Source organism: Lactuca saligna, chromosome 6 (assembly GCF_052625555.1).
Source record: "Lactuca saligna cultivar CGN05327 chromosome 6, ASM5262555v1, whole genome shotgun sequence".
NCBI classification, from domain to species: domain Eukaryota; kingdom Viridiplantae; phylum Streptophyta; class Magnoliopsida; order Asterales; family Asteraceae; genus Lactuca; species Lactuca saligna.
In genome coordinates this window covers 65,079,891-65,106,338 of record NC_136422.1, presented here as the reverse complement: position 1 = coordinate 65,106,338, position 26,448 = coordinate 65,079,891, and the positions used below count along the sequence as shown (strand labels likewise).

General features: G+C 28.8%; 1 protein-coding gene across 2 annotated transcripts in view; it reads right to left on the bottom strand.

The window, feature by feature from the left end:
- The window catches only part of LOC145003266 (uncharacterized), a 37,919-nt gene that overhangs the window by 7,509 nt on the left and 3,962 nt on the right, over nucleotides 1-26,448 (bottom strand). For both annotated transcript variants that reach the window (XM_078962399.1, XM_078962400.1), the window contains exons 2-8: nucleotides 24,854-25,071; nucleotides 21,112-21,217; nucleotides 20,923-21,024; nucleotides 20,740-20,799; nucleotides 20,427-20,505; nucleotides 15,184-15,331; nucleotides 14,668-14,791 (exon numbers count right to left, since the gene is read on the bottom strand). In XM_078962399.1, coding sequence (XP_078818525.1) covers nucleotides 14,668-14,791; nucleotides 15,184-15,331; nucleotides 20,427-20,505; nucleotides 20,740-20,799; nucleotides 20,923-21,024; nucleotides 21,112-21,217; nucleotides 24,854-25,071 — 837 coding nt within the window. The remainder of the gene's footprint in view (nucleotides 1-14,667; nucleotides 14,792-15,183; nucleotides 15,332-20,426; nucleotides 20,506-20,739; nucleotides 20,800-20,922; nucleotides 21,025-21,111; nucleotides 21,218-24,853; nucleotides 25,072-26,448) is intronic.

Sequence of the window (26,448 nt, the reverse complement as noted above, 5' to 3'; positions counted from 1 at the left end):
TATATATATATATATATATATATATATATATATATATATATAGTTAAATGTTTTAGTGGTTTAATTTAATAGTTAAACCACTAAAACATTTTTACATTTACATAAAATTTAAACTACATAGTAATAACAAGAACATGAAATAAAACATGAAGTAATATATATATATATATATATATATATATATATATATATATATATATATATATATATATATATATATATATATATATATATATATATTAATCACCAAAAATAGTTAAAATGTTTTAGTGGTTTAACTTAAACCATTAAAACATTTTTACATTTAGATGAAATTTAAACTAGATAGTAATAACAAAAACTTGAGATAAAACATGAAGTAAAATATATATATATATATATATATATATATATATATATATATATATATATATATATATATATATATATATATATATATTTAAAATCCAAATAACATTACAACCTTCACAGCATATAATATAAGATATATGATGCAAAATAAAAATCTCTAAAAATAAATAGATATTTTGCCTAGTGCTCATAGTAAATTTTCACATTTATATTTTTTTCCCTATTAATAAATTTTAATCTAACAGTTTTTGTTTATAATTTTGAAATTGTTTAATTTTGAAATTGTTTAATTTTATAAGTTGTAATTTTGGTACTTGTGTTTTTTGTCCCTTATATAATTTGTCTCTATAGTTTTTGTTTATATTTATATTTGTAGTTATATTTTATTTTTGATTAGTTATTGTTTTGTTTTTTATTAGAGGGCTTTTCTAAAATAGCTAAGGCTCTCAACCATCATAACTCCTTTTAACCCATTTGTATGGGACTTAGGATTTTGGTATTGTTGTTGTTATAGTTCATGAGTTCACAATGAACATAAGTATGTATACACAAGTCCATGATTGGTATGGGACTAAAGTAAACTAAAATTTTTATAGCAATGAGGCACTAGATTCACTTATAATTTCAAATATGTTGGCTAGGGACTTGGTATACAAGTGTATATTCGATCAAGTGTTGTACATCATCCGAAGCTCGCTATGTGCTTTGGACCTCCAAGCGATGTTAGTTTGAAGTTACCTTCTTGGGAGTTACATTTTAAAAAAATGAAAATGAAGGTGTGTGATGGAAACAAATTACTTATGCAGTGTGAAGTATAGAAGTTTCAAGAATCTTGGTCTTGGCCTTGTATGTGCTTGTAAATAGATATGGACACATCATTTGAAGTAGTTTCAAGTGTAACATCCGCAATTTTTAAAATCGAATTATATCGGGCAATGACTTGAATAAGTACCTAGAAAGCTTTAAGGTATGTATTTGAGCCTTTAGTGGTTGTGTTATTAAGTAAGAATTATGGAATCGAACAATAAGGAAACATCTAATCCATATTGGTTGTTGGATCGAAGTAGAATAGAAACCCAAAATAGTTGATTATTAAAAGATACAAGATGTCTATTTAAGATTCATATACTATTTAGCAAGAAGATGGAATATTTTGGTATTTCTATGTAATTTTGGAAATTTAATGGAAAATAAAAAGATAGAGGAGACGAGTTTTATCTATTTATTTATTAAAAGATTAATTTTTAGAGAAAAAATTATAAATATGACTTATGTGGGTTCGTTGGTAGAAAACAGTGACATCGGCACTGTTCAACTGTTCGCGACAGTATTGGTGGCGGGCAGCAAAGTCATACGGTTGACAATGGTGGTTGGAGATGCTTTTAACTGATTTTCCAATTGACAACCCTAATCCTAATCACTGCTGATTTCATTCGATTGCACAATTTAAGGTGATTTATTGAAAACCTTATATAATCTAATGGATGGCTTCGAAATAATGGGACATTGTTGAATGTATGAGATTCATGATAGATTGTAATCGTGAACAAGGATAGAAGCTTGAATTCGGAAATGGGCATATAGACATAGACTTAGATGATATTTGTTTTTGAAGAAGTAAAATGTATTTAGTTATTTTCCATGCATGTAGAATAAAATATGAATCGAAAGCATTTTTTTATGTATTTAGTCATAAAAAAAAATTGTTTGTTTTTTTAGAGTTTTCATAAAAAATGAAGGATATTGTTGGTGTTAGTGGTGGCGGAGGTGGGGGTGTTGGGGTGAAGGTGGTCACGAAGGTAGAGGTGGTATGCATGGAAGTAGCGACGGTGGTGGTGGACGTTTGGTGGTGATGGCGGTTACAGTAGAGGTGGCGGCAATGATGACGATATTGGTGGTAGAAAAAAAAATATCACATAGGATTAAAACTTATAAAATGTCTTTCAAAATCAAAAGTTACTTAGGATAAGAGTGGTCAAAAAAAACTTTTTTATATCTTCTGTCTTTTGAAAACAAAATGCTTTTTCTTCAAATATATTTTTATCTGTGACATAAAAGATCAAAAAGACTTCTTGCCAAAAAAAAAAAAAAAAAAAAACCAAAACACCGTAAACATCTTTAATAGGACAATTGTGACTTTTTATTGGAGTCAAACAATAAGTATAAATGTAATTAGTTGGAATATCTTTGTTGCGCATTGAAATTTATGTTACGATTGTGAATTTGGCTTTTGAAAGTGTTACATGTAGAAATTGGAAGTACATTCTTCAATTAAATCATGCCATGACTTGAAATTATCAAGTAATCATGCAATAGGTAGTGTTTAAGTAAATCTAATTGCTTGATTTTATGTTTGGAAAATATATGAAAAAAATAATAGAATTATCATGTTCTTTCTGAAAAGAATAGTATCAAACGGTTATTAAGAATAGAGTAAATTACACGAATGGTCCCTATGGTTTAGGGTAATTTGCGCATTTGATCCCTAACTTATTTTTTTAATTCGAAAGGTCCCTATTGTTTACTTTTGTTACGTGCTTGGTCCCTGTCTTACTTAAAAAGATTATTTTTTCCATTGATTTTTTAATTTATTTAAATAAACACACTTCCAACCCCATCTCCTCACATTACCTTACATAACCCACTATTTTTCCCTATTTAAATAATAGTATTTTTAGTTAAGATAGGGACCAAGCGCGTAATAAAAACCAACATTGGAGACCAAGCGTGTAACAAAAACAATTAGTAGGGACCTTCCGAGTTAAAAAAACAAGTTAGGGATCAAGCTCGCAAATTACCCCAAACCATAGGGACCATTCATGTAATTTACTCTTAAGAATATGTAGATGAAAATAAGAAATCATAAATCTACTTTTGGAGTTGCTTAATGCTCGTAGAAGAATTGAATGAAATAATGAATTTCATCAAGTAAAAAAAAAGCAAAATTTTAGTAACTTCATGTCCAACATCCATCTTTAAGGCTATAAAACAATGCAGTAAAACGGTAGCTTCTCGGCCTTAAGATGTAGCCAAGACAACAAAGAACACATATGGAAAAGAATTAGCCTAATCAAAGTTTAAGTGAGAGCGTTATGAATGCCTAATCAAAGTTTAAGTGAGAGAGTTATGAATGCTTAAAGTTATGGAAAATTTTATACAAACTTAGAATGTAGAGTTTATCCAAGAATTAACCTAGCTAAGTTTATCCAAATAATTCTCCAGCCTAATATATAGCTGGTTCATAAAGAAAGATGTACGGAAAATAATAAATTAATTTTGAGGTCATACGTATGAAGGTTTAAAGTAATCTTAAGAAATGATTCATACACAACAGTTTTTTGATATACACAACAATTCATGCATTATATAGTTGTACAATACAACATTTTAAAACACCAATTGTTGTGTATGGAAAAAAAATATTGTGTATTTTTTTAAAAATTTGTGATTTTTAGTAAACTGAATAAATTAACTTAGAATTTGTTAATAAATCATGCACAATGATTATACACAACAAAAATGTTTAGAATTTTGTAAAACGGGTATTAAATGGTCGTTTTAAAAGTAAAAAATATATATTTTTTTTTTAAATGACCCTAAACTTAACTAATCATCATAAAAAGTTCACGAAAAAATAAATAAATACCAAGTTTGGGTCAAGAAAAGATGTACTTTGTTACCACTAAAAATGACAAAAATACGATAAAACTAAAAAGTTATCGTTTTAGCACATGCCAGTGCTCATGAGTGCATAATGAAAATGTAATGACATTTATCTAATATCGGGATTATCTGGCAATAAAAGATATTCAAAATATAGGATGTAAAATACTTTCTACTTTAAAAAACTTCTATGGTTAAAATTTGCCAAAATTGTTAAAATGAATAAGATAAATGTTGTTTTGGCATCTAACATTAGAATAAACCTTTAAATAATTTCATACCATAAAGTTACTAAAATAACACCCTAAAACCCGAGAAAATCACATTTAGGCAAAATAAGATGCATAAATGAGAAAATAGTAAAAAAAAAATGTCAAAACGAAAAGTGGTTTAAAAAGTCCCATGAAGTTTTATACATGTTTTAAAAGTCATTGCAAGATATTTGGATTATATACCATGAAGTATAAACGCACTTATATAAGAAATGACCAATTGGTCAAAAATGTCTAAAGTGATTATTGTATTTTTACAAAGCAAATTTAACTTTTATAATAGAGGTGGAATAAGGTTATGATAACTAGATGCACATAGTCATTATATATTTATGAGATTTAAAGCAATTTGCTAAATTAAAAAAGTTTAATTAAATAATCGAAAAATGAAAAAAAAAAAAAAAAAAAATCTTTAAATGACTATGAGACATTTTTGACTATTGGAATAAGTTTTAAATGATGTTCTAATAACTATATTAACATTGTCATTGCATAGTTATGTTACATTTATTTATTTATTTATTTATGAATCAATCTTATAAAGATTGAAGTGTGCTTAGAAGTAATTAAGGTTAATAACAAGTGGATTAGTGTAGCGAAACATACCTAACAACTAAGGTGATCAATCGGTGTTATTTTCTAAACATGGGTCATGTTCATTAACAATTTTGCAAGTTTTTTTACTTTGAAGTGTAGTTCTACTATGAAATTTTAACAAAATTGCCATGAACTGAAAAGTGCTTTGACAAAATTGAATGCATATAATCATACTTTGAAGTGTAGTTCTACTATGAAATTTTAACAAAATTGCCATGAACTGAAAAGTGCTTTGACTAGACTCATGTAGTTTAGTTGATAATTCATGTAGGATAAAGTTAGGATGTTACATCAAATATTATAACTAGACTAATGTATGTGTATATTAACTCCAACGATATGAAAGGTCCAATTCTTGGGACACTTTGATTTTCACGTAAGTTGAATATGTAATAAACTAATATAACATTTCAGCAAACAAGTCGAGCCGAGCCCGAGCCTGGTCAGGCTCGGTTCGGGCTTGTATAAGTTATATAAGGCTCGGCTTGATTTGAGCTTTCTTTTACTGAGCTCGGCTCGGGCTCGTAAAGAATTATATAAGCTCGGCTCGGGCTCGGGCTCGGGCTCGGCTCGTTTGTCGTTTGATGTGCCTAAATAAGTTTAAGCTCGTCTCAAGCTCGTTAAAAAGCTCGTTTACTAATACCCGAAATCCATAATTTCCCAAAATATGTTTTTATTTTAATATATGAAAATAATAATAAATTATATTATATAAATGCTCGTTTAGGCTCGCGAGCCTAATCGAGCTTAGTGACATACGCTCAAGCTCGAGCTCGGTTCGGGCTCGTTTAAAACCGGTCTCGAGTCGAGCTTTTAACGAGTCGATCCCGAGTAGCTCGCGAGTAGCTTGTTTCGTTTGCACCCCTAATTTCAACATTTGATAGATTCTTATGCATGTATATGTTTCATGTATAACTTTGTTATATTAGAAATTCAATGATTACAACAAAATTGGGGGGAATGTTGGTGTTTTAGTAGCAATAATGATTTTAGTTGATTGGGATAACACCGAACATAACTGGAGTTGAGCATGATACATGTTAAGTGTCGTGGATCTCACATCCTTATAAGTTACCTAAATCTCATATACAATGAATACTATTGGTTATTAGGGACGCGACCCCTTGCAAGGTGAAGGGGTGGTTCCGTTGTGTAGTTAGAGATTATAGTCATTTACTACGATTTGATGGAGAAGGGTCATGGGGAAACACCTAAACGGTCTTGGAGAAGTCCCTTAAAACCTAAATTGAAAAATAAAGATGAGACATTACAACAACATATATGTACATATGTTGCAGAATAAGAATTTATCATGTATGAGTGTATCAGTATGTTAGTCCCACTATAGGGGTATGTGTGGTTATGCATCCCATTATGTAGTTAGTACTATTGGTACACCTTTTCCGCTAAAAAGGAACTTCAGATACTATTGACCACCACTTTCTTTTATCCATCTCTACATGGAACATTTATTACAAATGTTATATATCATCGGTATTTTCATACTCTAAAGAATGACATATATGTAACACCCCATTTTATGAATTTGTAAAATTAAACTAGGGTGTAGTTATGTTTTAAAATGGGTTGGGTATATGATAATAACCCTTGGATATGTGATAAAACACCACATTCAAAATTTGTGTAGTTTCATGGAAAATTGTTGGATTCTTATTAATTAAATTATTAGCCAATAGCTGACGTTAAGGTTTAAAGTATGAGTTAATTGATTTAAAAAGAGTGTATTTTAGTTTTGGAATGTAGCCATGACAATATATAGCATGTATATGAGGAAGTTATGTTTATCCTGAGTTGAGAAGAAAGTACAATGCTAAAATACAAATATGGTGAGTACGCACTGCATAAAAGTTAAATAATGTGATGCAAGTTAATGATAATGTGATGTGTAAAGATTAGATTACACAACTAGTGTGACCGTCATCACAAAACAGATTATAAACATGAGGAAGTCGGATATGAGCCGCATTTTACTACCCATACACTCTCCTGCGCTCTCTAAGGATAATTTTTTATTAACTAAGTGATGAGAAGAAGCTAGGTACAAGTAAATCCCAAGAAATCAAAAATCTAGCACCATTACTTAATCAAAGGTAACTTCATCTACTTTATTAAGCTAGTTTGATGTTTGTGTTGAATGGTAAAATCCTAGCTTATGTATGGAAGAAAGCTTAATTATATGCTAAAATGAGCTTAGTAATCAAATTATTGGGTGTTATACGAATTCATGGCTAGTCTTGAATTTGGAGAAGATGAAACGAAATCCTAGTTTTGGTAAAATTTGATATAAGTAAAATTGGACTTATATCTTAATGAATAAATTCATATCGACGACTTATTCTTGAAGTGTAATTAGTTTTATCTATGAAATTTAGCTCTATAAATATGGTGTATATATTGTACCTTAAGTTATGAAACTCAAGTTAATGAAATGATGAATGAGGTGAGATAAAGTTCATGTTTATAAATTAAGACATATAGACACCTAATTCATGGAGCTTAACAAGTTTAACTATATAATTGAGTATTATGAACTTGATGAGGCGTTCAGTCAAACATATAATGAGTTGTACCTTAGGTTGTAATACTCAAATGAGTGTATTATGTTGAAAGTATCTGAAATAAGTGCAGATGTGGAACTTCAAGGACCAACAATTTATACATTGAAAATATTTCAAGGCGAGTAACCATACGTTTTTTCTATATAATTGATATCTAGATATGTGATGATTGTCATGTTATAAAAGCATAATATGTGAAGTATTGTTAAATAATGTTGTCTGTATTAACAGACTTATGTAGCTGAGATTTATGGTAGGTTATTGTTATATGAATTAATAAAATGATGGACGAAAGATTTATAGTAGGTTATAGCTATATGAGTTAATAATATGGTGCAGCTGGGATTTATATCATGTTATTGATATATGAGTCAATAAGCTCTTATAGCTTAGATTTATAGCATGTTATTGCTATATGAGTGAATAAGTTGTTATAGTTAAGTTTCATAATTGATTATTGCTATATGAGTTACTAAATGATGTAGTATGTATATATAGTTGAAATTAATAGCTTATCATTGTTGTGTTGTGAAGTAAATTAGTATGGTTATTTATTGTTATGTAGTGTAGTTGGTTGATTTAGTTGTTTATTGCTATGTGGTGTAGAGAGCAAGTATAGCTAATAAAATATAGTTGTTTATTGTTAAAGAGTAAGATAAACCACATAACCAGAACCTTATTGTAATATCCGTTGAGTATGGTGAGTCACATAACGATAATCTTGTGGCAATATCCATTGTTGTTAGATAATAGTAGCTTGAATAGCTATAAAACCATTGTTAAATCTTGTTAACTAAAATACTAAGTAGAGTAGCAATAAACCCATTGTTGAGTGTTGTTAAATGATATATGTAGCATTGGTAGTCATAGTACCATGTGTGTGTATATATATATATATATATACACACACACACACACATACACACACTATTAAACGATATTTGGAGCCTTGATGGTCGTAATGCCATGATTCTTTATTATTATTCCATAGTGGTAGCCTTTGTGGTCTTAATACCACGGGTGGATATTGGTAAGCAATTATGGCGAGCTTTTGTGGCAAGATTTATTGTTGATAATTGGTGAATTGGTTGAAAGGCTATATGTAAAACCTTTGTATGTTTAAACTTTAATCTGCACACTTAATTATTATGGATAATATGTGTATATAATGAACACGTTAATCACTAAGATCTTTTAACATACATATTTTATGTTATGTGCCTTTTAGGATCATGTAGACTGTGACAACCCCAAATATATTGCCGTTACAAATCCCATCTTCACTAACGGAATGCGTCACTATATGTTATTTTTCTGTAATGTTTGGAGTCGTCAATAAACAAATATCTAGTTATTTATATGTCACGATATTATCATAAGTAATTACAACTTGTAAGTGATAACCCCGTTTAACTAAATAGAGTTATATTACTTTTCAACCACTTCACCCGGGTAAAAAGTTTTGACCCCGTTAAGCTTTAGCATCGGGTAGCCGTGTACCGGGTGCAATACCCGAGACATATTTAAGCAAATGAACACTACTTTTAAGCCTTTTACCACTCATTCACTCTCTCTCACTACTTTCTCTCTCTAGACCCGAACTCGACTCCAAAAACCGCGAATTCCGGCTTCCAAACGTAAGGGTTTCTTCCCTACCTTGTTCTAATCATAGTCTATAACATTTAGAGGCCAAAAATCAAAGAATTTAGTGGATCAAAGGGAGTTTACGGCCTAGGAAGCCCCTTAGGCCGTAAACACCTAAAACCTTGCCAAAAGCCCCATTTTACCTTCCTTTAAGCTTGTGTTCTAATTAAGGGATATACCTAGGAGAGTTTAGACATGAAATCATAAGAAATTGAAGCCTAAAAAGGAGTTTACGGCCCAAGCTTATGCTTAGGCCGTAAACACCCAAAAACCCTTGATAAATGTCCCAAAAACTCATCTAGGGCATGGAGTAAATTAGCTATGAACCTTGGAAATGTTTAAGGCCATTAAACAACACAATTTAGGGACAAAAGAGGAGTTTACGGCCAAGAATAGTCTTGGGCCGTAAACACCCAAAAATGTTGCCAAAAAGTCCCTAAAACCCCACCTAAGGCCTTCATAAATTTATCTAAGGTTTAGGAGAGTGTTTTGGACCATTTAACATGCCATTTTAAAGAACAAAATGGAGTTTATGGCCCAAGCACAAGCCTGGACCGTAAACTCCCCAAAATGCCCCAAAATGAGGATTTAAACCCTCAAAATTAGTTCAAGACACTTGCTAGAAAACTTGAGAAGTGAAATAAGGCCTTAACTTGCAATTTTGGAGGACCACATGAGTTTACGGCCAAGCCTAGGGGGCTTACGGCCGTAAACTCCCAAGGAGTAGCCTTTGGGCCGTAAACTCCAAGGGAGTGAACTCATGGACTTCCCCATAAACCCCTCTTGGCCTTGTACCACTCCCGGGAACCCCTTATAGGCCCTAAAACCCCGAATTGATGCTAGAATGCCTAAATACTTAAATGGAAAGCATAAAATGATTAATTTCTTGTAAAATACATATTTCATATGACATTAGGGTCCTAAAAGGTGCACAAGTCATTATTTGGTACAAAACGCTCAACCGACACTTTTACCCGATTTACCCGATTCACCCGATTTACGCGAATTCAGGTGAGTTCATACCCCTTTAATGAACCTGTCAAATGTTTTATATGTTTTAGGTGGGGATACAAGTTGATTGTACATGTTTATGGAAAGTTATACAGGACAATTATTCATGTTACGGAAATTAATCACATGTGATTCATTACCCGTAGTTCAAATCACATGTGATTTATCACTATGCCTTATAAATAAATTATTTGTTTTAAAAACTATTTTGGATAAACAAACAAGTTTTTAAATGTTTCTTTTGGACAATACTTTTATTTAACAAATCTTCTTATAAAATGTAACCATACTGATATATTTATATAAGTAAGACTTGAAGGACTTAGGACCGATAGCTCGCCTTATTTCCTGTTCTTGTTTGATTGTGGGCTTAGGGTAGTGGTTATCCATCCGACTGTCGTTGATTTCCTAGTTATATATCTTGTATATTAGTATGGATTACGAGTATTTCTTATTTCATTAGATGCCTAAATCACTAACCTGACAAGAATCATACACACTAAGTTAACTATAATAGGTATAGTTAAGGCCTCTATTATTCGCTTTAACTACTACTCTACACCACAATAATACTCTCTATTATGAAACTATACACTAATAAGAGAATACAATACGAGTTATACAAAAGACTACTACACTATAATACAAGAGAAAGTACTAATCATGAGATAACACATTAACCCACTACGAGATACTCTATTCGCTATGCACTACGCCCAGAGTTTTCCGATAGGAAGACGACGCTATATGTGTAGATCTCTACGGGGAAGACGCTATTACATCCCGACTGTTAACTTCAGTCCGAGCCGCACAGGTCCAGGGATGCCTCTACTCCACTACATTGTGCATGACCGGGAAGGTCATGGGGTCCGCTATTACTCACACTATTGGTAACATACAAGAAATATACTATAACCACACTAAAATACTAAACAAAAGGTAAATTTAATATCCCGAAGTAAACAAGTATCTAATACTAAAGGAAGTTGCACCACTATTATTTACTTCAAGTATCACTTACCATATTGCATTACTTATTAGTGAGTCACTATTATACTTCCACGATAAATGGTTTTCAAAGATGAAAATGACATATTTCTTAAAGGTTCACTTACTATACATTTCTGGAAAATATAGGATTTTCTAGGTTTTACTACTACTTATGACTGTAAATTTCAACTTTTCATACTATCTGTTCTAATGCTTTTTATATAAGAACTCACACTAAACTCTTATGAACTCACCAGCTTTATGCTGATATTCTTTTCAAAATAACTTGTATCCTCAGGTCAAAGATAGACAGGTACGAATGCAACATTTTTGGAGAAGATGGAGCATGCAAGACCCAACTCTTATTTTTGGTTTACTTTTGGTGTTTGTTGAACATTACAAAACACACTTGTAAATACACTCACTATGTAAATGAAATGGTTGTATGTTTCTTGCTTTTACTATTATGCAATTGTGATGATACTGTACACTACGTCCTCCACCCCGAAACGTATTCCGCCATTATCGGTTTTGGGGTGTGACAGACTAAGGTATAAAGCTAGTAGATACAGATAGTGTAACTATAGATGGATGGTAACACCCGACTCAGATCTTCGTATTACTTTTATTGTATATGATTGTTTTGATAACATCTTGCCTTTAACTTATTAGTATAGGTGTACACATACGTTGTTTTTTAAAATAAAAGTGAAAATTTTAAATGTACCTTGTATTAATTTTTTGGGTGTTATGATATACAAGATTTATATTGACCTTGCATTTAAGTTTGTGCCTAAAGTATATGCTTTCATCTTATCATGAAGTTAGTTATGATATATTACAAGAATAAATAGGGTCAAAATATAACTTATAACAAGTGTCAAACAAAATTTCAAGTTATTGATTATCATATACCCTACCTAACCCGAATCCCCAAAAAAATATACATACCAAAAGTTTTGCACATATAGAAATGACTAGTGGAGAATAAGGTTATGCCAAATGTATGTCAATGTTCTAGTAAAAAAAATAAGGTTTTGAACTTTTTTAGAAAGAAGCTATGTTTAGCGACTTAATATCTATTCTCCGTTGACTATGTGGTTGTTTGTAAGGCTGGGTGTAATGTAGATTTCCCAACAATTCTTTTGGAGCATATATTATTTAAAGTAATTTTCATGTTGTGGAGTTTACCACTATAACTGGAACCTCTATGACCACAAGGGTTGGATAGTGCTAAGATTTGAACATAGGTAAATGAGATACTTACCACATCTTTTACATGTCTTACCAAGTGATCTCCACAAGCTTAAGTGGTTAGTAATTCTTGTTTGCTAAGTAACATAATCTATCCACCATGGTGATACTCTCAAAGTAATAGAAATGCGTTTTCATCTATAGTTTAAACAAACCAAAAGTAGAACTAGTCATTCACATCTTTCATTTCTCATTTGGTGTTGGGTTAATCGGCTTAATTGTCACATACTCACATGCATGGCTAAAACTTTGGTTTAATAATTATTGATGATTTTATATTTTATGTCTTTTAGTTAATAGTTTTTATTTGAATCTCTATTTTCTTTGACCGGATTCCATGGAGTTGTACAGGTCTTTACTTAGAGTAAGTATCATAGTTTGTTTCATGTTTCACATAGGTATCTAAGAAGCTATATATATATATATATATATATATATATATATATATATATATATATATATATATATATAGCTTTTACTGATATGAATAAAATAAGAGGATTTTGTCTTTACTTCTCTCTAATATCCATACCTAGTATTCAGCTTAGCCATACCATTTTCTTTCTCCTCTTTCTATCTTCAATACTGCATAACAAGAAGAAAGAGGCTTCCAATTTATTTCTTTTATATTCAACAATTGGCATCAGAGCTCCTAAAATCTGTTGAAAGGGGTGTATGTTTTTATAGCAAGAAGAAAGGCGCAACTTCATCCTTGATGATCTGTGTTCTAGGTTAAAGAGAGCCTAACCAGAAGTGGAGAAGAGAAGCGGGAAGAAATCAGTACAAGTAGGTTTTGATTTCGCTTGCTCACATCTGGTAAAAGTAAAAAGAAGCAAGAGCTTGGTTTTCTTGATTAGTGGAAGAAGACTCTCGATAGGAACGAGTTGTATCAGAAAAGGCTTGGGCTGTCACAAAGTAAGAAAAAATTATCATTGATACCAACAAAAGAAGGAGGCGCAATTTCATATCATGTTTTGTTTTTGACAACAACAAATTATTCGGTGTGGGGTTAGGGTGAAGTAGATCCTAGATGCACACGGGATATGGGAGATGGTTGAACCGAACACATTAGGAGAAGAATCAGATCCAAAGAAGTCGAAACAAGCTCTTTCATTTTTGCTTCAAACGATATCTAAAGACATGCTATTGCAAATGGAGAGTTACACCGATCCAAAACAAGTGTGGGATGTGCTGAAGATACGGTAGTTGGGAGTAGATCGGGTGGATTGGCTTAACTTGCAACGTTAAAGAGGGAACTCGAAGGCTTGCGGATGAAAGATGGTGAAATGGTTGATGACTTTGCAACAAACTAACCGATTTAGCCTCAAAAGCAAGAAGCCTTGGATATTAGCTTGAAGAGGTGGAGTTGGTGAAAAGATTACTTAGCTCAATACCAATATCGTTTCTCCAAATCTTGGCATCAGTTGAACAATGTTTTGAGCTAGATTTTATGTTGTTCGGTGAGCCCGTTGGAAAGTTGAAGGCTTATGAGGAACGAATAAAAGGAACCGGGAAAATGGAAGACATTTAAGCTGGGTTGCTATTGGTTATTCAAGAAGAAGCACATGGTTGTAAACATTGTGGCTATGGAAGTTCAAATCGGGATGACTTTGGACGTGGCCGGGGAGGAGGTCATGGGTCCAGGAAGAGTCGAGAGGGAAATGAACATGCTCGGGATAAAAGTCATGTTAAGTGTTACAAATGTGGTGAATATGGTCATTATAACAATGAGTGTCCTAAGTGGGAGAAGCAAGAAGCAAATCTAATCGAAGGGGAGCCCGCACTATTGTGAGCGAGTGGTATGAATAAACCATTAAATGAGTGATTATTGGTTTAATCGGTTTGATTATCACATTATCACATGCATGCTGAAACTTTGGTTTAATAATTATTGATGATTTTATATTTTATGACTTTTAGTTAATAGTTTTTATTTGAGTTGGTATTTGCTTTGACCGGATTCTATGGAGTTGTAAAGATCTTTAGGTAGAGTAAGTAGCATGGTCTGTTTCATGCTTCACGTAGGTAGGTAGGTATATATATATATATATATATATATATATATATATATATATATATATATATATATTAGCCACAGCAGTTTCTTTCTCCTCTTTCTGTCTTCATTTGCTGCGTAACAAGAAGGAAGCTAACAATTTATTTCTTTTAAATTCTATATTTAATTCAAAATATCATCTTAAATTTCTAGTCGTTTGAGAACCCTCATGTATACTAAAATTTAAGACGCAAAACATCATGTATACCTGGAGCATATTTAAATTTAAGAAGCAAAACATCATGTATACCTGGAGCACATTTAACCAATACGTTAAGCAGACTTTGTTATCCTTGGTTCCAAGAAAATTCAGTGCACTCCATGTTGCTCGGTTTCGAGGCATTAGACTTTTGTCGTTGTGTAGAAAAACGTCACTGCTAATTAAAAAGAAAGAGCTATTATCCATTTAACATCATTATCATGTTTATTCAGAAGAAATTATTGTTCTTAGAAGGGATGACCAAAGAATCTTGATCGTCTCCGCTACTTTGACATCCATTAGTTTGGTTGATTCAGTTCATTTGGGAGCCCTCACGTTTTCTTTTGTTTGAATATTTTGTATTCGTGTTGTCTTTCAAGAGAAAAAACAGATCACAAAGACACACTTTTATGAAGAAAAAGAAGGTAATATGTTTTTATTTTTTTTGGGAGTCAAACTCGTTCTAGCCATGAGCTAGTTTCTGACGATATTAACGTTCACAGAAAAGGTTGTCAATCCATACAATAAGTAGGCAAAGAATCACTCCCACGTAAAGGAACATGATACCTGTATACATAATTAAAAGCCCCAAATATTCTTCTTTCTTCATTTGTAGCTTCTTCCCCCAACAATCGCAGAGTTTCATTGGTATCTGCGTCTATTATGCATCCATAAAACCTTTCTTCAGAGCCATCCTCACATAGAAGTAAACAACCTGCTCATAGATAATGTTTTATACCCATTAGCTAATTTACTTACTTCATTAGTGTAACCTTACTTATTACGCAAAAAAATAAAATAAAAAGTTACATTCGACAAAAAGTCATGCCATTTTGGGCATTTTGTGAAAACTAAACTTTGGAAACAAAATGTGAAATCGGATGATGAGCTGAGACCTGAGTTGGTAACATGGAATCATTTCCAAATTCGTGAGAACCGTTGATTGATTATAATTAACATGCATGGGTAACATTCAATTTGAATCGATACATGTAATATTATATATATATATATATATATATATATATATATATATATATATATATATATATATATATATATATATATATCCCGTATGATGTATGAACAGTAATGTTTCAACTTCTCATTTTTGCCACATGAATTTTAAATTGGTCCTTTGTTTCATTTGTTTTTTAGTTTTGCCACGTAAGTTTAATAATAGATTGTCAAATTTCACAGTAATGTTTTCAACTTCTCATTTTTGCCACATGAATTTTAAATTGATCCTTTGTTTCATTTGTTTTTTAGTTTTGCGGTTTTGCCACATAAGTTTAATAATAGATTGTCAAATTTCACAGTAATGTTTTTAACTTCTCATTTTTGCCACATGTTTTTTAAATTGTTTCATGTGTGAGGCGATCAATACTGTTTCATGTTAAAGGTGGTCCATCGCTGATTCAAATTCCTCTAGAAGCTTTGCATAAAATTCCACCGCCTCTACGTTCCAAATCACCCACCTCCACCACCATTTCATTTATGTTCTATCGGTGGTTGGAGAATGTGTTCTCCATCGTCTTCGTTTTTCTCTGTGTCTCCTCCGTTCCCTTCTACACCATGGAATTTTTTTCAAGTTGCCTTGTTTTTAAAGCCGACCGCCATTTGTACAATTTTTTGCCCTAATTCCAGTCACTAAATTTTGTAGAGGCTGCCCCGGCGAGGAAGCCTCCAACAAAAAGCATTTCCGACCCATGCGGATCATGGGTCCTTTTCCTAGTTGTTCTTAAACCATGTAAAGTTGGATACTACATGGCAACCAATCTTTTATTAAAAAGTTATTTCTTGTTCATACATGCATACTACATGGTTAACGAGTATGGGATTTCATGCTAAGGTGGAGAGTTGCTGAGTTGGTCATGGTTATAGTGTTCAAAAATATATATAAATTCAATCCGAAAATCCAAACTAAAATTATTCAAAAATTTGGATATCCGATTTTTCGTATTCGGATATTGATTTTAAAGAATTTTTGATATTTTGGATATTTGAAAATCCAAATACATATCTTATATATTTTTTTTCTGTAGATTATCTAATTGTGTTTTGTCTTGTTATGATTTACCTTGCACTCAGGGACTTGGAGTTTTAATTTATGTAGCTTCACGATTCCTTTCTTATTTTCCCTTATAGTAATTCAATTTTTCAGTTTCTTATTTTCAGTTTCTTAAATCCAATGTGCTGAAAAACATTAAACCTTGGTTATCCTTTTAACATACATTAATTCTTTAAAAATGAAAAACAAAGATTCAGTATTTCGTGTATTTAACTCCCATGTTTCATTGTTTTCAGTTTTTTTCACGACTAAATGGGTGTTTGACTTATCTTTTTGAGAGACAAAAGTCTTTGAAAAAGTTACAAAAAATCATGTTTTCCTGATTTTTCAAAAAAGTCAGTTTTTCTTATATCAAAAATCCAAAAGTAGTTTTTAAAATCCTTTTAACAAACATCTTTTACACTTTATCTTTTTCAAAAAGGACTTTTACCTCTAAAAAAGATAAATCAAACACCCCTAAAACTTAAATGTTTAACAACAGCGAGAATGAGTTTGTAGACACAGTTTCAAACGAGTCATTTATATTTTTTATGTGAAGCCAAGATCAATTAGTGTACATGGGTGGCGTAGGAATCCAATTTTTAAAACGAATTTTGAAGTTTTTCGATCCATGTACAAGGACGGTGAATGTATATGGATACATGACCATTTAACATCATTTAGCATACATGGGTGGTGAATGTAAAAGGGTAGCGGCCCAAAAATACACGTTGAATTTAAAAATCTGCTATAATAAATAAAGATTTTTTTTTATCACATATCACAATTTTATTCAATTTCCCAAATTAATGTCATTTTTTAGTTATTTTGAATTTTTTTCAACATGTCATTTTATGGGTTTTCCTGTATTATTAAATTCTACATCATATTTTAATATAATAATTACAATAAATATAGTAATAAATGAATATTAATTTCATTAATAGCAAATGGTCTTTCGTCTAGCGGTCATGAAAAACTATCTAAAATGAAAGGTCATCGGTTCAAGTCTCATTAGGAGACATAGGTGGTGTTTAAGATTACATTAGGAGTATGATAGTTTGTTGTTTAAAAAAAATCAATTTCATTCATGGACTTAGTTTCTAATTTTAAATTTTCCAAATTAAAGTTTATTAGTTTTTTTTATTTATTTAAATTATTTGTTTAAATTTACAACATAAAAAAACATTTCAATTTAATAATTCATTATTTTTCTTATTTTCTTATAATCTAAAATTCTCAAATATTTAGATCTTCATAAATTACCTTTTTTTAATTAATAAATACAATAAATGGTCTTACAACTAGTTGTTATAATAAAAACGAATGATTTGGGGGGCCATAACCACCGAACAACATTACATAAGAGTTAAGTATTTATAGTTTTAATTATTTAATTTTAGATTTCATAAATTAATTAAATATATTTAACTTTAATTAACCCTATAGTAAAATTTGTATTTATTATTTATTTAAGAGATATTATTTGTAATAAATATTAATGAATTTGAAATGATAGAGAATGGTTATGACACACATTTATCAAGTGACTGCAAGTTTATTATTGATTATTTCGAATAAAACCCATATATATATATATATATATATATATATATATATATATATATATATATATATATATATATATATATATATATATATATATATATATATATATATATATATATATATATATATATATATATATATATATATATATAATTGGGATCGGGAACAATTAGTTGTCGTAAGATTGAAAAAAATAAAAGGTGAAGATTTATCTCGTGAAATTATATGACATTTTACTAATTATATAAGAGATATTGGTAATTTCCGGTAAAGGTTAAAATGTTCAAGGTTAAAATGGAGAATAAAAAAAAAACCAGTATATCTGAAAATCCGGCTATCCATACGTGTGCACTCTCCATCTCCTACTATCAATGCCACATGACAACATTCTATTAGGTATTGGGTTTTTTTGCATGTATTTTTTTTCCATAACTTTTTTTGTTTGAATTTTTTTTTTGAAAATAAAGTTCTTAAAATTTAATTTTCTAAAAAATGACCATATTCATAAAATTTTGAAAAAAAATATTTTTTAATTTTTATTTTTAATATAAAAACAGATAAAAAAAATTCTCCAAAAATTATGAAAAGTTTAGGGATACTTCTACTCATTATAGTAGTGACACTCTAAAAATACTTTTTTTAAAATAATTTTTTGTGGTGTTTGTTTTTTTAATTTTAGGAAATATTGTTTTTATAAAATATAACAGGAATTTTTATCCAAATTTTAAAAAACAAACAATAGAGTTATTCGTAATACTATTTTAGTGAGTTTGTAAAAGATTTTTTTTAAAAGTATATACATATTGTTAAAAATACAAACGTTTTGTTTAAAAGATTTTAATTTCTTTTTTTAAAATAAGACGTGAAGGTTTTAGTTCTCCAAATTAAAAATCCTTTTAACTGTTTGTCATATTTTATATATTATAAACTTTAAAAAAAATTAAAAATAAAGTTTTTTTAAATACCAAACTCTATTTTAAAAGATTATAAGTTTTTTTTAAAAAAATATTTAATATAATATGATCCAAAATAAGAGGATTGAAAATATTTATGATTCAAAAAATGTTATGATTCAACATGTTTATGATCCTTAATTTGTTAGAATCTAAATATATTTTTTTTCAAATATTTTATGATCATTATTTATATCTTATAAAATATATAATAATCCAAAATTTTGTTTTTTAAACAAATATTTTATTTTATTGAATATATTATTGATCCAAAATTGTGTGATTCAAAAATGATACGATTGAAAATACGACTATTCAAAATAATTTAATTTAACATATTATGGTCCAAAAATAATATGATTCAAAAATAGTATGAACGGAAAATATTATAATCCTTAATATTTTTCATATTTAAAACTTATATAATTGTTAAATATTAAAAACTTGAATCGATATTTAGTTTAAAAAATAAAAAAATAGTAAAGAAAATAAAAACAAAAACAAACAAAAAAACTATTATCTTCAAGTATGTATTAAAGACATTAAAAAAAACAAAAAAAAAAGAATTAAAAATAATTTTGTTAAACATAAAAATATAGAAAATAAATAAAAAAAAAAACCTGAAAACCGAGTATATATATGTTTAAAAAAAATTTAAAAATAAAAATAAATAATGAAAGAAAAATAAATAATAAAACCCCTTAAATAACATTCCATGGAAGTTGGTTGCACGAAATCAAATCCTCAAATCTGTATTGATTAGCATGGGCATGCGTCTCATGCAAACACGCCACACCCAAGTATTGAGTTTGACGTTTGTGCTTTTGACGGAGTAAGTGATGAAAAATTGTTATGGTAGTCATCACTATTTTTTGAGTCCTCAGTAAAGTCACACCCTACTGTAAATACTTTTTTAGTTTTATTAAAATTACAATACAATTTTAACTATTAAGTTGTTTTACATAAAAATAAATAAATTATATATATAATAAATGATTAAGAAAGCACAACACTAATCATAGACCAAACCAATCAAGTATGAATCTTCGTTTGGATGGATTGCTTTGATCTGATTCAATAAATATATAGGAATCTACTAGTTAAGGTGTGGAATTCAAGACAATAGGTCTAGGGTTCAAACCGTGACCTTTCACGTGGGCTTTGGTGAAAATCAATAATAAAATGTCTTAATTTTGTAAAATCATGGGAAGATTCAAGTAGTCAAAGAAATTATTTACCATCATCATGTTTTGAGATGGATTTAATGGCACACCCTGTCCTTATTTGGCAGCCACTAGATGACAATTCTTCTTTGATCTGTCATTGAATGTAGCATGTAGTTAGGATAGTTAAACTTTATCATAGGCTATGTGCATGTGGCCAATGGCATTAGGTGTATACATAGGAAAGTTTTCCCTTAACCAATAGGTTTAGGGTTAAAATAAATTTAGATTTATGATTAGGATTAGAGGTTGTATAGGTTAATAGCTTAAAAAAATGATGGTTATACTTTCAACAATGAAAAATTTAATATGGAAACTAATAAATCACCTTTTTAATGTAGGTATGTGACCCACCCTTAACGGTATACCATTGAGGGCCATTGAAAATCTAACAAAAAAATAGACGACAAATAAATTCCAAAAAAAAAGATATCTATTATATTACTAACGATCAACCACATGTATATTGTAGTTAAATTTTGTCACTATGAATAAACATAAAGAGATGTACCTGAAATAGATTGTGATTGTGGAAATATGAGAGAGCAGAAAAAGCTGATAACCTCATAACTACGTGTGCAGGGCACAACCACAAGGAAGAGCATATTGGAACCTATATTATACATTCAACCACGATTCATTAAGTAATTATTTAAAACATTAAATATAGCAGAAGGATACAATTTCAAAGGTTTCTCACAAGATAAGCATTTTGAAATAACTTTGAATAACCATGTGCCTTGATGAAATCCGACAAGGTGTCGTTGTGACTGATATCTTGGTTGTTGTGAAACTCTTCAATGTACCTATATAATATATATGCTGGTTATAAAATTAATTAAAAATAGCGAGTGTCTCGTATTAAGTCATCGGCATTTGACATATGTACTCTACCAAGAAAACAAAGCAAGACCACATATATTTTGTTACGATGGAAATCTTAACTCATTCCTTAAGAATTTGCAAGCATGAGGATTGGAACTATAGACCTTGTTCTAACTCTAATGAGAAAATGGTAATAATTATCACGTCCAAGCTTTTCTTAGTGAAGCTTTTTTTTTTATATGCATTTGTTATTCCTTAGACTGGTGGAGTGGATGCGGTAGAGACCGCACCTCCAGTGTCACCTAGGCCGGAGCACCACCCCCCACCGCGGTTTGGGTGCGGCTAGGGCGGCACTATGCATTTGTTATTCCTTAGATTGGTGGAGTGGACGCGGTAGAGACCGCACCTCCAGTGCCACCTAGGCCGGAGCACCACCCCCCACCGCGGTTTGGGTGCGGCTAGGGCGGCACTATGGCATCAGACCAGAGCACTCATTGGGTGATTGTGATTGGATGACTTTCTTACCCGATGAAACACAACCAATGAAAACTTATACATTAAAAAAAAGCAAAAAAAAAAAAAAAAAAAAAAAAAAAAAAAAAAAAAAAAAGTGTAGCACCACTCCATGGGTGTGGTATGAAACTACACTTTTGTAGTAAACAGTGAGGTAGCAACTAGGTGGCGTTGTGGATTCAAGAGGGAGTGTAGCACCACACCCTCCAATCTTAGAAGAACGTTATATTACATACCATACTAAAGGTTTGTGAAATTAAAGTCGTTAAATTTGTCATATTTAGCCGATTTTGTTCCATAATGTCCTATAACGATTTCTTATTTGTAAATGTCAAAATGGTGTCATTTTTTTTCATTGTTAATCTAATACTAGGTTTCCAAGTTATTATGAAATTAAATTTACAAACAAACCTGTTAAATTTATAAATATTTTATGTTTTTAAATAAGTATGTTTTTTTTTCATATTAAACGTATTAATGCAAAAAAAATGTATATATACAAGAAAAAAAAGTTTAACTTGAGACGGTATAAATATATTTTTAGGAGTGTTTGTATATATATATATATATATATATATATATATATATATATATATATATATATATATATATATATATATATATATATATATATATATATATATATATATATATATATATATATGTGTGTGTGTGTGTGTGTATGTGTGGCAAAACTACAAAAGTAGTCAATGTAGTGTCTCATTTTATATGTTTAAGGTCTAAACTTTTGAAAAGTTGTAGATTTTGTCATTTTTAATAAGTTTATTGTGGTTTTGTCCATTTCTCCATTAACTTTAATAGTTTATAGTTGTTAAATTTTTTAAAATTATTATTTTACCCTTAGAGATCATTTTTGCAACCAAACTAGGATCATTTCTACATATCTTATTTTTATTTTTATTGAATTATTATATATTAGTAAATGTTATTTTTAATATATACTATTTATGTACTAATAAATATTGTTTTATTAAATTATTCATTTCTTTTAATTATTTTTTTAATATCTTTGTTATAAGATATTTTAATTGGATTATTATATATGAATAAATATTATTTTTAATATATAACATTTATGTATTAACAAATATTATTATATTGGGTTATTAATTTATTTTAGTTAGTTTTTTATTGGGGTAAGTTTTTTTTGTTGGATTATTATATATTAATAAATATTATTTTTAATTTATAATATTTATATCCTAATAAATATTACATAATTAGATTATTAATTTTTTTATTTAATTTTTTATTACTTTTTTTAGATTAGTTTTTTTTATTGGAATATTACTTTTAATTTATTATTTTTTATATAATAAATATAATTTTGTTGGATTATTAGTTTGTTTGTTTATTTTTAGTATATACAATTAATTCTTTTTAATTTTATTAGTTCCACCACAAAATCGTCAGAATACGCAAAACCATTCCCTCTCAGCATCGAAAATCGTCGGGATCACTACAAAACATCTTCATCAGAGGTCAGACAGAAACTCACCAATATTTTCAAAACATTGATAACAGTAGTCACCTATGGTAACACCATTACCATCGCCCGATCATCACCAACACTTTTAATGTTTATAGGAGTCTGTTGTGCATTGTGTGAGATATGTAGAATTTTAGTAGATTGTGAAAAGGTTGTCTTAGGTGGCTACCAAAGATGTTGGGTGGAAATAGTTAGTAGGGTTTACGTCAGAGCTCCGATAAAGGTTTTTAGTGGTGATCCTGATAGTTTTCGTTGATGATGTGGTGACGCTTTTATGTATTCCAACAATTTTGTAGTCGAACTAATAAAATTAAAAATAATTAATATTATACAATAAAAATAATTAATAATATAATAAATAATATTTATTCTCTAAAAAAATAATAAATTAAAAGTAATATTCCAATAAAAAAGAATTAATCCAACAAAAAAAGAAATTAAAAAAATTAACTAAACAAAATTAATTATCTGATAATGTAATATTTATTAGCATATAAATATTATAAATTAAAAATAATAATTATTAATACATAATAATCCAATAAACAATTACTCTAATAAACAAAATTAACTAAAACAAATTAATAATCCGATATAATAATATTTATTAATATATAAATATTATATATTAAAAATAATATTTATTCATATATAATAATCCAATTCAAATATCCGATGACAAAGAAATTTAAAAAAAAAATAATTAAAAGAAATTTATAATTTAATAAAACAATATTTATTAATATGAACTAGTATATATTAAAAAAAAATTATTAATATATAACAATTCAATAAAAATAAAAAGAAGATATACGTAAAAATAGTCCTTTGGTTGCATAAATGGTGCATTAAGGGTAAAATAGTTATTTTAAAAAAGTTAACAGTCAAGCTGTTAAAGTTAACAAGAGGGACCAAAACCACAACAAAACTTATTGAAAATTAAAATTATAATTCGAAGAATTTAAAAATATGTATGTATGCTTCTAAATATACATTTTTATGTATTTATACATCTTATAAGTATAAATACATTTTTTTATTTTTAGAAGTATAAATATATATTTTATATTCCTAAGAGTATAGATACATTAAGTAGGTTTTTTTACATTTTTAAAATGTATTATATATATATATATATATATATATATATATATATATATATATATATATATATATATATATACTTTTATAGAATTATAAATATGAACTTTTATGTTATTAGAAGTGTGGAAGTATAAATATGCATTTTCACGTGTTTAGAAGTATAACTACATGTATTCACATAAACATGTTTTTTATTGATATGCTTCTAGATATGTAAAAAATACATACCTATACATCTAAAAATATATTAATAATTCTAGAAAATGTCATACGTTTCATTGATATACTTCTAGCTACATAAATATAAGGATCTTTTTGCAAATTTGATTTCATGGTAACCTAAAAATCTACTATTACAAATCATAACAGAAAAATAGAATTTGTTTTTGTTGGGTATTAATGTACAATAAATCATCATTGGGATAAAACTGTATTTTTTTTATATACTTAACGACTTTCATGTCAAAAGCTCAATATTAACCATACGTACCTCAAAACATCATTTTTAAACTTGATCATTTCCCATAACATCTTGAGGAAGCAAGGATTTATCATGTTCCCTTTTTGTGAAAACAGAGTTGATAAACCGTTTCGATTACTCCATTCATAGCCATTAACTTCAGTTAAGCTCACTGAGAACGAATTATCAGAATCCTCCATGTGAAGTCCAAGTTTCGTAAAGAACTCCATCATGTTTGGATATGTTACCTGTATATCGATGAATCGTTGGTATATATTATTAGTAATGTTTTTCTCCATTTTAGTTATAATTTTAGATATAACTGAATTATCTAATTCGACAATTTGTACTAAACTATATGGATGAAATATTTTGATATTTCGATTAGTTTCAACCATATTAGAATTTATATTTGAATTTTGGATTAGTCTTGGTTATATATATATATATATATATATATATATATATATATATATATATATATATATATATATATTATTAGAGTTGTACTTTTACAACAATTGTGGATTTAAACTAGACAAATCAAGCACATTAATATTAAAGTTATATATTTATTATAACATAGTTTTGATTCTTCAATCCAAATGTAATTTGTTTGGTGCGAATAAGATTTTAGTTTAGATTGGATTCAAAGAAAAATTATTTTGGTTTCGCTATATGGGATAGGGTTGAAGCTTTCCATTCAAGCAAATACTCTTAACAATATAGTTTGTCATTACGACTTCTTTGATGATCAATTATGTAAAAGTTCAAAGATGATAACTAGAGAATGATCATTTGAAAAGTAGTAAAAGTAAAACACACCCATTTAGATATAAAGCATGTTTAATGGTTAAGTTATATTATGACTTACAAAATTTGTCAAACTCATTATTCTTTTAACTTTAACTACTAATTAAGTGATATCTCTAATGGTTAATCTCTTTTAATATATTTTTTCTTAGAACATGCATTACCTAATATATCACCATCTTTCTAAAATGTTGTATAAAACCGTTTCATTTAATCAGTTACTTTTAAAAATATATTATATCTAAAATGTCACAAACCAACAAAAATACAAATACAATCTTGGTTTTTTATTTTAAATACATAAAACACAAAAAATAATATTACGTTGTAGTTATAAAATTTTAAAAAAATTGAAAATATCATATGCTTATATGATTGATATAAAAGTCATATTTCATAAATGAATTGTAATTAAATATTTAATTTAAATAATTAGTTTGCAAAGAAATAAAATATATTTATGGCTTTAAAATGAAATATGATTAAAAAATCAAAGGGATAGATATACTAAACATAAAAATATATTGATCATTTAATATATTTTACATAACCAATAAAACTAAGAAACTAAACTATGTGTTTCAATGGTTTTAAGTGGTAAGAAAAAAAACAAATAATAATAAATTTAAACAAAACAATAATAATAATAATAATAATAATAATAATAATAATAATAATAATATCCTTTGCAGATGCTATTAATATCCGATGTTAATGCCCCACCCTTTTCATACTTTGTAATGTTTACCGGTCTCTTCTATTTAAACAAAATGGTTTTCCTCGTCTCACTGTAAAGAAGGTGAAGTTGACCC